The 12490-nt window shown below is 45.6% G+C and overlaps 1 protein-coding gene across 4 annotated transcripts in view; it reads right to left on the reverse strand.

Moving 5' to 3' along the window:
* Positions 1-822: 822 nt before the first annotated feature.
* The window catches only part of NLRP3 (NLR family pyrin domain containing 3), a 28437-nt gene continuing 16769 nt past the window's right edge, over positions 823-12490 (reverse strand). For all 4 annotated transcript variants that reach the window (XM_032242072.1, XM_032242070.1, XM_032242071.1 and 1 more), the window contains exons 9-11: positions 5900-6070; positions 4923-5093; positions 823-1596 (exon numbers count right to left, since the gene is read on the reverse strand). In XM_032242072.1, the coding sequence (XP_032097963.1) occupies positions 1497-1596; positions 4923-5093; positions 5900-6070 (442 nt within the window). In that variant the 3' untranslated portion in view covers positions 823-1496. The remainder of the gene's footprint in view (positions 1597-4922; positions 5094-5899; positions 6071-12490) is intronic.

The following is a 12490-nucleotide window of genomic DNA, read 5'->3' on the forward strand; positions in this document are numbered from 1 at the left end:
TATATATATATATATATATATTTAGAGAGAGAGAGAGAGAGAATGGAACACTATTCAGCCATAAAAAGGAATGGAATAATGGCATTCTTAGCAACCTGGCCAGTTTTAACACCCTAATGCCCAAAGGTTGTCTTTCTCTCTTTCAAGCCCAGCTGTGTGTTTCTGATTACATTGTGTACACAGGGTATCAAAGTGTTTGTAGCAGGAAGGCAGTCAGTAATAGTTCACCAAGATGCAGGAAGCCAGTCTCCAGTCAGTGCTGCTCAGAAGTGCTAACAAGACGGTTTGCAACAGAATGGAAATCTCATACTGTTTCCCTTATGAAAACAGTCTTAAGGTTTTTTTTTAAATGTCCGCTTATCTAAAAAGCATGTTTGATGATGTGATTGATTTACAATCTTACACAAGTTCCTTATAGCTACAGTTCCTAGACCACAACTTGAGTAGCCAAGTGTGGCTACTTTGATGGTTAATTGTATAGAGGAAGTAGTATTACCATCCATAGCAATTCCATGTGGTTCAAGAGTTGTCCATGTGTAGAGAGGCAATTAGTAAATATTTCCTTATAACTTAATGTTCTTTGAAGTATGATAGATGAACCGTTCCTCAGATGTGATAAATCCAAAATAAGTTGTTATCAAATGAAGACAAGATGCATCTTCTACCTAATACTTCCGATTATGAGTGCAGGCTCCAACACTCTAAAACCTTTCCCTCCATGACTTTCATGCTCTTATCCTACCAAAGCTGAAATTCCACTCATTACAGTTAGCGTGAGGTAATTTTTTAAAAATTATCTACAATTGAATCATTTGCCAAAGCGATTTTTAAAATGCACAAAGCAATTTAATTTATCTTAAGTGGTTTAAATAAATAATTTAAAAAATTTCTAGGCACTCTTTATTGAAATTAAGAAAAGGCAACAATTTAATTCAATAAATACAAAAAAGTTTTACATATTCCTGAATTTTCAACTAGCTACAAAAAGCATGAATTATTCTTATTAGAAAACATAACTATTACAAAAAAATTTTAAATAAATAAGTAGCTGCCACAAAATTTCAACATAATATATAGTCAATTAGTTCTGTGTAATGGTCAGTTAATGGAAAGATGGCAGCAATGATTATATGAGCAAAAGGAGAACAAAGAAGAAAAAAAGACAGGAAAAAGAAAGAGAGTGAGGAGAGAAAAATAAAGACAAAGAAATTGTTTTATTGAATGAGCTAATTACATGAGGTCACCAAGAGGAACATCCTCTAATTGACGCGTTGTGATGAGAACAACATCCGGAAGCTTTCATTGCCCTTGGGTCTTCCTCACCTGGGCGTAAAGGAGATGCCCGTTCTCTACACCAAGGCGTCATCAGCAAGCTCTCTTCTCCAACACCCCACTGGAAGGATCTTTGGGCTGGATGGACTACAGCTCACCCCACCCAAGGCCCCCTGGCTGGAGGGGCCAGAGAACACTGGTGCCTGGCAGCCCTGTTTCTGCCCCTACCAAGAGGGCTCAAAAACAATGGTCAGCTCAGGCTTTTCTTCTTGAAGTGTTTCTAATGCACGTTTTGTCTCATAATTGAAAAACATTTCGCACAACCTGTAAAAGCAAATAGAAAGCCTGGGTTGCACTCTTCAGATAAGTCTCTCAGAGTCGTTAACCTTAAAAGTCTCATCTCTTCATTTCCCTAAACTCCACACACCTCTAAACTCTAAAATGTTAAAACAAAAACAAAACAAAAGCTCTAAGTGCCCAAGGTGGTTTCTGTTATATTTTTAACTATCTAGTAAAAAAAATTTAACTATCCAGTTGGGAAAATTTTAAGAATATGTAAAAGTAGAGAATATAGTATAACAAACCCCCTGTGTCCATTATCCAAGTTCAACAATTACAAGGGTCATGTCAACTTGTTTCCCCTAATACCCACCCACTCCTCCCACCATGGATTATTTTAAATACTGCATTTAACACATCTATAAATAATTCACTCTGTGACACTAAAACAGGATTACAATATCACTGTCACATCAAAACTGTTTAACAGTAATTTCTTAATGTCACTGTATGTCCAGTCAGCATTTATACTTCCTCAACTGTCTTGTAATTTTTTTTACATTATGTTCATTTAATCACAAACCCGATCAAGTCTACACATTGCATTTGCCCAGGATGCCTCTCATGTCTTCTTTGACATAAGTTCTTCCTCCTCTTTAATATAAAGTCTCCCTTGCAACTTAACTAATGAATCAGCCCATCTGTCCCACATCATTGCTAACCATCTCAATTCGGTTGTGTTGTATACCAAATGCTTTTCTCCCTTGATAATTCCCATGATGAAGCCCAAACCCCTAATGTGATGGTACTTAAAGGTGGGGCCTTCGGGAGGGAGGGAGGGAGGGAGATGAAGCTGTGAGGGTGGGGCCCTTACAGGAGAGGCATCAGAGAGTTTGTTCTTTCTCCCCTGTCTTCTCTCCCTCGCCTCCCCTCCCTCCATGTGATCACATAGCAAGAAGGTTGCCATCTGCGAGTCAGGAAGAGGACTCTCACCAGCAACCAAATTCACCAGAGACTTGATTTTGGACTTTGCAGCCTCCAGAACAGTGAGAAAACAACTTTCTGTGTTTGAGTCACACTGTCTGTAGCAGCCTGTCATGGCTGCCTGAGAAAACAGGTTGATGGCATTCATGGGTTCTTCAGCCTGTTTTGAGCCTGTCCCTCGGCCTGGGTCCTGAACGTCCCTCAAGGCTAGGTCAGTGACTCTGTATGAAGCAATGTCCCCGGCTTTGACCTGACCATCCCTCTTTTTTTCCTCCATCTCTTTTCGCTCTGGGAATGTTGGCTTGTCCTGCAACAAACATGCTCCACTATGTCTGCACAAGGATGCAAAGCTGATTCAAACTTTTATTTATTCAGACCTGCATTCCAACAGGTTCTCAGGCTTGAGATCATGAATATGGACCAAAGTCCCTGGACTAAAGGAATTTATATCTTGGTAGCACAGATATTAAATAAACAGGAAAATGACAGAGCACATAAGAAGTACGACACTGCAGAGGAGAATGAGAAGGAAAAAAAAAGGACCTGTTGGGCTTCCATTTTCAGTAGGAAAGTCAGAGACAGCCTCACAGAGAAGACCTTTAGGCAGAGAATTTAGGAATGTACGGAGGATAAGCCACGTGGAATTGAAGGGGAGAAGGTTCTAGGCAGGAAGAAAAGCAAGTGCAGAAATCCAGAGATGAAAGGTCTTGCAAACCAGCAAGGGGACCCCTGCACGGGGGCGGAATGAGCGAGGGCTGGGAGAAGACGAATCTTCAGAAGCAGTGGGGGCCAGATTATATGGGCCACGGAAGCCACCATGAGTTTGTGACTCTTACTATGAAAGTGATAAGAGGCTGGGTGCAGTGGCTCACACCTGTAATCCCAACACTTTGGGAGGCTGAGGAGGGTGGATCACAAGGTCAGGAGTTCAAGACCAGCCTGGCCAACATGATGAAACCCATCTTTACTAAAAGTACAAAAATTAGCCAGATGTGGTGAGTGGCACCTGCCTGTAGTCCCAGCTACTCAGGAGGCTGAGGCAGGAGAATTGCTTGAGCCTGGGAGGCGGAGGTTGTGGTGAGCTGAGACCACGCCATTGCACTCCAGGGCAACAGAGCGTGACTTTGCCTCAAAAAAAAAAAAAGTGATAAGAAGTCACCGGATGATGTTGGGATGAGTGATACGATCTGAGTCATGTTTTAGCTGCATCCCTTTCTACTAAAGTCAGGATAACAGATGCGGGCTGACCTGTCAGAATGCCACCGTGACATCCAGACACCTCGTGATGGTGGCTTGAGCCAGGGAAGAAGCCGTGAAAACAGCCCAGGCTATCAGGGAGTGGCCAAGCCAGAAAGGCAGAGCTAACAGGGACACACAGGACATGGGTATGGGAAAAAAGAGACAGTGAAGACAGCACCAGAAATGTTTTGGCCTGAGCAACTCGGAGGAAGTTACCTTTGCCTGAGATGGGGAAGAAGCAGGTTTTAGGCAGAAGAGCACTAGTGTGGACCTGGATGTGACATCTGAGAGGTTTATTTAATCTCCAAGAAGGAAGATTAGACAAGCATGCAGACACAGGATTTATGGACATACAATCTGGACAGCACAGCACATATATCATGAAGACAGAAAACTAGATAATTTAAATGAAGGAGAAAGTGCAGGGAAGAAAAATTAGCCCAGCGACTGAGCTCTGAGGATTCAACACATAAGGGTCAGGATGATGAAGAAAAGGCCAGAAAGGAAACTGAGTCGAGATGGCTAATGAAATAGGAGAAAACCCAGGAAAGCATGTTGGTCTTAAAGCCAAGCAGTAAAAACGTCTTCAGTGAAAAGTGTAATCATCACAGCTGACAGAAACACAAGACTTGCCAGGAAGTTCTTACTAGAGTGGAAAGGACTACCTCAGTGCTATCACCAAACATAGACATGGTCCAGCAATGCCCTGACACACTGTTGAATTTCATGGAATTTCCAAGCTTGATGCTCCTGGAGCATCTTTTCCCTTTAGAAATCGTCAGAAACAACAAGATCCCCACTATGTAAAGACTCTTCCAATTTGGATGAACCATGACAAGTTCTGCCAAGTGCGGTTCCTTGTGTAGAGCAGAACCCTCCTTGGCCACAATTGCATCAGGACTCGTGTTTCTTTGAGGAATATGGATAAAACCCAGCTTAACCCTGGTTATTCTAATCACCTCAATGAAGTGGAATGTGCAGTTCACACCTCATATTCTCTGTGTTTAAAAATCCACCACAACTGACCCCGGCCCAACCTAATGCTGAGTCGCCGCAGACGACAGCAGAGCCACCCTGGATTTTGACCACACTCAGCTTTTCCTGAGAACTCGGGATCCGCCCCAGGAATCTCTGCAGAGCACACTCACCCCAGGTTCTGCAGGAGGCAGCTCTGCTGCTTCAGGACTTCACAGAACATCATGACCCCCAGGTCGCCCAGGTCGTTGTTGCCCAGGCTCAGCTTTCGCAGGCTCTGGCTGGAGGTCAGAAGTGTGGAGAGATCCCAGCAGCAGTGCGACGTGAGGCTGCAGTTGTCTAATCTGCAAAAAAGGGGGTGATTTAAAGAAAATGTCCCCTTAACCATCCCCCTGGCTCCCCAAGATCTTAGCATCTTAGCCTGTATTGTTTCAGATGCATAAAAAAAAAAAAAAAAAAAAAGTGAGCACAGGACTGACTAGCTTGACACAGCCTGTATGCCAGTTACTCTTCTCTCCTTTTCAGATAAGAGTATCTTCTTCAAGCCACCGGACTGTGCAGATGAAATTAGTAACGGTGCGTGGCTGGGCGCAGTGGCTCCCGACTGTAATCTCAGCACTTTGGGAGGCCAAGATGGGTGAATTACGAGGTCAGGAGTTCAAGACCAGCCTGACCAACATGGTGAAACTCCGTCTCTACTAAAAAAATTTAACCGGGCATGATGGCGGGCACCTGTAGTCCCAGCTATTCAGGAGGCTGAGGCAGGAGAATTTCTTGAACCTGGATAGGGGAGGTTGCAGTGAGATTGTGCCATTGCACTCCAGCCTGGGCGACAGAGTGAGACTCCGTCTCAAAAAAAAAAAAAGAAAGTACCAGTGGTTTAATTGACTTTTTACCAAATTCTGTGCCTTTCCCTACATTTCCATAAGCTATAAGTGTCATACTGCCCCCTTCTTTTGTGGTACAGAAAATCGTGATGGAAAGGACTCGAGGTCCAACTTCATATCATCCAGAAGGACTCCTCCCAGCCCCCGGACCCTGGGACAGGGCAGACTAAGAAGAACAGATTATCTGGTGGTCGTTCTGTCTAAACGTCCCTCCACCCTGGCCGCCATGTGTTCTCATCGCTGTCATAAGCTGAAGGACTTACTCCAACACCTGCAGCTTGCAGTCAGGGTGCAAGAGTCCCTCACAGAGGAGCTTGATCCCCTTGTCTCCGAGAGCGTTGCCTCGCAGGTAAAGGTGCGTGAGATTCCCATTGGTGCTGAGTACCGAGGACAAAGCTGAGCAACAGGCTGATGTGAGGCCAGAATTTACCAACCTGTAGAAGGACGAGGAGAAGCGCACTCAGTGCCCAGCTCTTCCCAAACACTGTGCTGCTGCTCCCACACAGCGCCTGGTCCTGTCTCAGCAGCTGCAGCCTTCAGCTCAGAGACCAGGAACCACCTATCAGACACGATCTGAGGAGAGCGTGACCTGCTGTCCCTGGCTGCCACAGGAGGGACAAATGAGGGTCTCAGCAGGCGCTTTGCTGAATCAGTGCGACAGAAAGATCCAAGGCAAACTGAGCCAGTTACCCCATACTCCTCCTCCTCCTCACATGGCTTTCCTCCAGCAAGGAGTGCTCCTCAGCACAGCTTCTTCCAGAAGGACATCCCATTATCGACAGATAACGCCTGTGACGCTGCAGAGACCTACACTGCAGGGATCTGTCTTTTTTTTTTTAGAGAGACACAGGGAAAAGAATCCTCTTCATGGGAAGTGGGTGCTTATTGAAACATGAAAGACAACAGGGGAGCCTTCATTGTGACCTTCTAAGCTGTAGCTAGGGGTTGTTGTAATACCCTACCCTGGGCTAGCATCACTGACTCCATTTTAGCTGTAAACTCCAACCTGGCTTCCCCCTCCTTACCACAGCCCCTTTGGGTGCATAACTGGGTCGTGCTGCACTTAGAGCATTGAAGCGTCTGTTCTTAACACTTGTAACCATTGTAACTGCATTCTGCTTGGCGTACCTCCCCACTGCTGTTGTAAGAAAAAAGTTTCCCTTTGAACACTGTGTATAGAAGGAGCCTGATCGCCCCCTTCTTGGTAATTGTATGGAAATCACCTGTGCCCGCAGCCCCTTCCTCTAATCTGCTTTTCTGCTTCTGTGAAATTCCGCTTCAGCTAGGTACTCCCCTCCCCTGCCTAAACCAAGGTATAAAAGATAGTCAGGCCCCTTCCTGGGGCTGAGAGAATTTTGAGCATTAGCTGTCTCTCAGTCGCCAGCAAATCAATAAAGGACTCTTAATTTGAAACGCAGAGGATGGCGCGTTCCTTCTAACTCACTCAGTTAAAACATTTGGAGGCCCCAGCAAGATACTCGCCACCGGGTGCAGACCGGGCTCGCTCCAGGTTCCCCGGCGGGAGGAGGTGGACTGTAGGGGAGGCACCCCCTGAGACGTTCCAGGGCCCCATAAACCACCCCTTGCCAGAGGGGAGTGGATTGACTCCCAGCACGCCCCACCAAATTATTCTTCAGAGTCCCTGGTCCTGGAGAAGTAAGTCAGGCCTGATCTGATTATTCCTGGAAGTTACAGGGATCATCCAATTACCAGGATGCTGGAACTGACTACAGTGATTCCTGTGACCTTGGGTTCTGGATGCCCAGAGTCCCTGGTCCTGGTTCTGGTTTTGGACTCTGGAAGAGTCCTGGTTCTGGTTTTTCTGTCTTTAAATTCTAGAGATCTAGAGTTCCTGGTTCTGTCGACTTTTGGCTGTCTGTTTCTGGACTCCTGATGTCCGGGGTCCTGGTTCTGTCCTTGTGTGATCTAGAGGGGTTTAGCCCTGACGAGGGCACCCCTCTGGACTCTGTCACCACTCCAGGATGCTGGAGGACAGGGTCCCTGGGTTCTGTGTAATTTAAAGCATTGACAAAGGAGGCAAAAATTTCTTCAGGGGGGCCGGGTGCGGTGGCTCACGCCTGAAATCCCAGCACTTTGGGAGACCGAGGCGGGTGGATCACAAGGTCAAGAGATCAAGACCATCCTGGCCAACATGGTGAAACCCCGTCTCTTAAAAAAAAAAAAAAAAATTATTCAGGGTTCCAACTGTTTACAAAGTGTGAAAAGACTGTAATAACCTCTGACTGAATGTGTGTGTGCATGTGTGAGTCCGTGGGGACCTTAGAGGCTCACGTCTAAGGATCCAGTCCTTTGCTTGTCCTTGAAAACTGCCATGATTGTTCATCTACCTCGATGCCTGATCTGCCTAGGTGTCAGTTGTCCTGTTTTGTTCCTAACACCTGGATTTGTGTGTCTCTCGTCTGTCTGTCTCTAGTGTTTGAATTTGTATGTCCCATCGTCCTTATTGCCCGAGACAGTTGGGTGATCCAGACCTGACCACACCAGTGCACGATGCCAGAAAGTGCTTCCCCCTGGAGAAGGCTGACGCTACCGTGTTCACGGAGAGCAGCAGCTTCCTCGAGCAGGGAGTGGGAAAGGCTGGGGCGGCCATCACCACAGATACGGACAGTGTGTGGGCCCAGGCCCTGCCGGCCGGAACTTCAGTGCAAAAGGCTGAGTTAATTGCTCTCACTCAGGCCCTCTGATGGGGTAAGAAGAAACGCATCAACATTTACACTGACAGCAGGTGTGCCTTTGCAACTGTGCATGTTCATGGAGCTATTCACCAGGAGCGCGGGCTTCTCACTTTGGCTGGAAAAACTATCAAAAACAAAGAAATCCTGGTCTTACTCCAGGCCATTTGGCTCCCCTGCAGGCAGCTGTAATCCACTGCAAGGACATCAGAAGGAAAATACAGCCTTGCCCGAGGGAACCAAAGGGCCGACTCTGCTGCCATCACCCCTTTAACCCTGTTACCCACTGTATCCTTCCCACAGCCTGATTTGCCCGACTGCCCAAGAAGACAAGCCAGCATCGGACCTTCAGGCCAGTAAAAACTAAGATAGTGGGTTCTCTCGGATTCAAGAATTTTCCTGCCCCAGACCCTGGGAAAGGCCTTGGTCAGTCACCTCCATTCTTCTACTCATCTAAGGGAGAAAGAAAGAGAAAGGAAGGGAGGAAGGGAGGAAAAAGAAAGGAAGGAAGGAAGAAAAGGAGGGAAGGAAAAGAAAAAGAAAAGTGAGGAAGAAGATCTAACATTTTTTGAGTGTTTACTGTGTGCTTGGCATGAACTATGACTTTAAATAGGGTTATCTCACTGCATGATCACAACCTGAAGATGGGAATGTTATTTTTATCCCTGCTTTTCAACGGACAAAATGAGGATCGGAGCAATTAAAAAATAAGCAAGAGCTTCTTAGCTGGATGGTAGAAAGTGAGAAAATGGAGGTGCAAGGGTAAGGAAGATTAAAAGAGCCACCAAGGTGTTTAAGAACTAATCCATAGCTGGACACAGTGATGTGCACCTATAGTCCCAGTTACGTGGGAGGCTGAGACAGGAGGATTGCTTGAACCCAGGAGTTCAGGCGAGACGTGGTGTGCAGGGTGATATGAATGTGGACAAGCCCAGAAGTTCGAATTCAGCCTGAGCAACACAGCAAGTCCCAGTCCCCAAAACAACAAAACAAAACGCATCCAAGGTGACTCAAAATGGAGAGAGGGCAGCCTCAGGGACAGCTGTGTGGCAAGCTAAGATGTCATTCTGACCACAGAGACGAACTTCTGAAGGTTTCTGAACAAAGGGCCAATATTTTCAAATTTGCATTTTATGAAGTTCCCTCGGGTGTTGTGTTAGAAAAAAAAAAAAAAAGATGGGTGGTAGAGGGAACTGAAAGCAGAGCATTTAGGACTGTACTCCTGGAAAGCCCTGCTACTCAACGAGGTGGGAAGAAGAGGGCAGGAGCAGGTCACAGAACGGGGGTGGAAGGTGGGGTATGAGAAACCAATTTCACAAGCGCTCAGCATGTGTGACACTTGAGCAATATTGAGACAGGCAGTACACAACGCGCAGCCAGAGATGAGGACCCAAAGTTCAGGAATAAAAACGTGGCTATACCTAACACATCAAATGCATCCAAGCTTTGACTGATTCATGCCACTCAGAGATATCCATCTCAAAGCAAATACACAGGCAGAAAACTTTATATACTAATGTGCTCTTTGCAGAGTTGTTTGAAATAGTGGAAAAGAAGAGTTATCCCAAAATGCATTATTTGATGAAATAAATTATAGCAAAGCACACTATGAGATATTATGCCGCAATCTAGAGGTTTACACAAATCAGCATGGAAATATATCCATGATAAATGAAAATGGGATATCACAGAAAAAATATTTCTGTTATGATTCTAGTTTCAGTAGCTAGGGGGTTGAATTGTTTCCTCCAAAACTTTGTGTGTTGAAGTCCTAGGCCCAGTACTTGAGAATGTGACCTTATTTGGAGATATGGTTACTGAAAATGTAATGAGTTAAGATGAGGTCATTACTAATCTAACACGACTTGTGTTCTTTCACCAGGGAAACCCAGGACATGGAGAAAGACATACAGATACAGGGAAGATGCCACGTAGAGATAAAGGTAATGGTGTGGGAGAGGCAGCTACAGGCCAAGGAGTGTCAAAATGCATCAGCAAGATGACATTCCACGAGAAGCCAAAGAGAAGCATGGAACAGATCCTCACAGCCCTCAGAAGCACCCAGCCTGCTAGCATCTTCATCTCACACTTCTGGCCTCCAGAACTAAGGGGCAATACATTTCTGTTGTTTAAGCTGCTGCATTTATGGTATTTCATTACAGCAGCTCTAACACATGGTGCATTACAAATGCAACATGCAAATCGCATAGGCCTTCATTCACATTACTGATATAAATACCACCCAGATCAGCATACACAGGAAATCTATTTATCCATCATTAGCAACCGATATGTGTTCACAAAGCTCCAATACTCCCTTGGATGGATGGATGGATGGATGGATGGATGGATGGATGGATGATGGATGGGTGAATGGATGGATGATAGATGAAGGATAGATGGATGATAGATGGATGGATGGATGGATGATGGATGGGTGAATGGATGGATGATGGATGAAGGATGGATGGATGGAAGATGGATGAAGGATGGATGGATGGAATGGATGGATGGATGGATGATGGATGGATGGATGATGGATGATGGATGGATGGATGATGGATGGATGAGTGGATGGATGATGGATGGATGGATGATGGATGGATGGATGGATGGATGATGGATGATGGATGGATGATGGATGGATGGATGATGGATGGATGGATAGATGATGGATGGATGGATGGATGGATGGATGATGGATGGATGATGGATGGATGGATGGATGATGGATGGATGGATGGATGATGGATGGATGGATGGATGATGGATGGAGGGACAGATGGATTATATAACAATCTATTGTATTAAAACAATGCCCACCATGTGCCCCCAGAGGGCCAGCAAAGTAAAGGGACCAAATCACGTCTGTTGAACAAACCAAGAGAAGTAGAAATCAGATTGCTAGAAAGTGAGGAAAGGTGCTGCTTGAAGATGTCACCGAAAGATTTGGTCACATCTGGGGATAGGCTGATGGGACAGGTGCAAGGATGTGCCAGAGTTTTGTGAACATATATTGGTTGTTAATTATGGATTGATGGATTACTCCTTTGGGAAGACCTTTCCTGCTATATTTTGTCTTGAATGCTGATCCGGCTGGTATTTACGTTAATAATGTGAATGAAGATCTACACAATTTGCTTGTTGTATTTGTAGATATTATTGACAGAATCAAGATTCAAAAATGCCTCATCAGTGTGTCAAAAGAAGGTAAGATGAGGTTTAGCAAAGCTAAATTTGAGGTTCCACCCTTAGGCTGAGAGCCAGAAAGAGAAGCCCTATAGAGAGCCCATTACCAACACTTCCTAAGGCAAGACACTGGGAATTAACGCAGTGGCTGGGGCGGGTCACAGACATTTGTCTACATTCAGTTCCTCTACCCTCCATCTGAGTGTCCTTGGACAAAGGTATGAGGCTCCCTGAGTTTTATTTTCTCCTCTTTCAATTGGAGACACTGATATCCACCCTACAGCCTCTTTGTGAAGCCAACTGATATAACCCATGTAAAGAATATGAAAGAGCAATCATACATAAAAATTGCATGTTATTGGTAGGTATTCTCTATGACTATTTACTGCAGAATTCCAATGCGAACCAAAAGTCTTATGCAACTGCCAAAAAACATAAGGAAATCAGAGGCTTCAGCAGCACAGGAAGTAAGAGATCCACCGTGCGTCTTCAGCCTGGGCAGCACATTTCAAAGAGAGACACTACCAACCAGCTTGCACCTGGGAGAGCATGGCTATGGAGGTGAAGGTGCTGAGTCATGTCACTGTTGAGGATTTAGAGACACTATGCAATATAAGACTACAGTGAGTGTTGTCTCTGGGAAACTGGGATTGGAATTGTTTCTCGAATCCCTGGGGAGAAACACAAGGACTAATGCACAGAAACCAGAGAAGGCACTGCAGTGTGAGAGCCCTCTGCTAGTGTGGAGGCTGCAGTGTGAGAGCGCTCTGCTAGTGTGGAGGCTGCAGTGTGAGAGCCCTCTCCTAGTGTGGAGGCTGCAGTGTGGGAGCCCTCTCCTAGTGTGAAGGCTGCAGTATGAGAGCCCTCTCCTAGTGTGGAGGCTGCAGTGTGTGAGCCCTCTCCTAGTGTGAAGGCTGCAGTATGAGAGCCCTCTCCTAGTGTGGAGGCTGCAGTGTGTGAGCCCTCTCCTAG

This window comes from Sapajus apella, unplaced genomic scaffold (assembly GCF_009761245.1).
Source record: "Sapajus apella isolate SASKATOON/1434 unplaced genomic scaffold, GSC_monkey_1.0 scaffold49, whole genome shotgun sequence".
Taxonomy (NCBI): domain Eukaryota; kingdom Metazoa; phylum Chordata; class Mammalia; order Primates; family Cebidae; genus Sapajus; species Sapajus apella.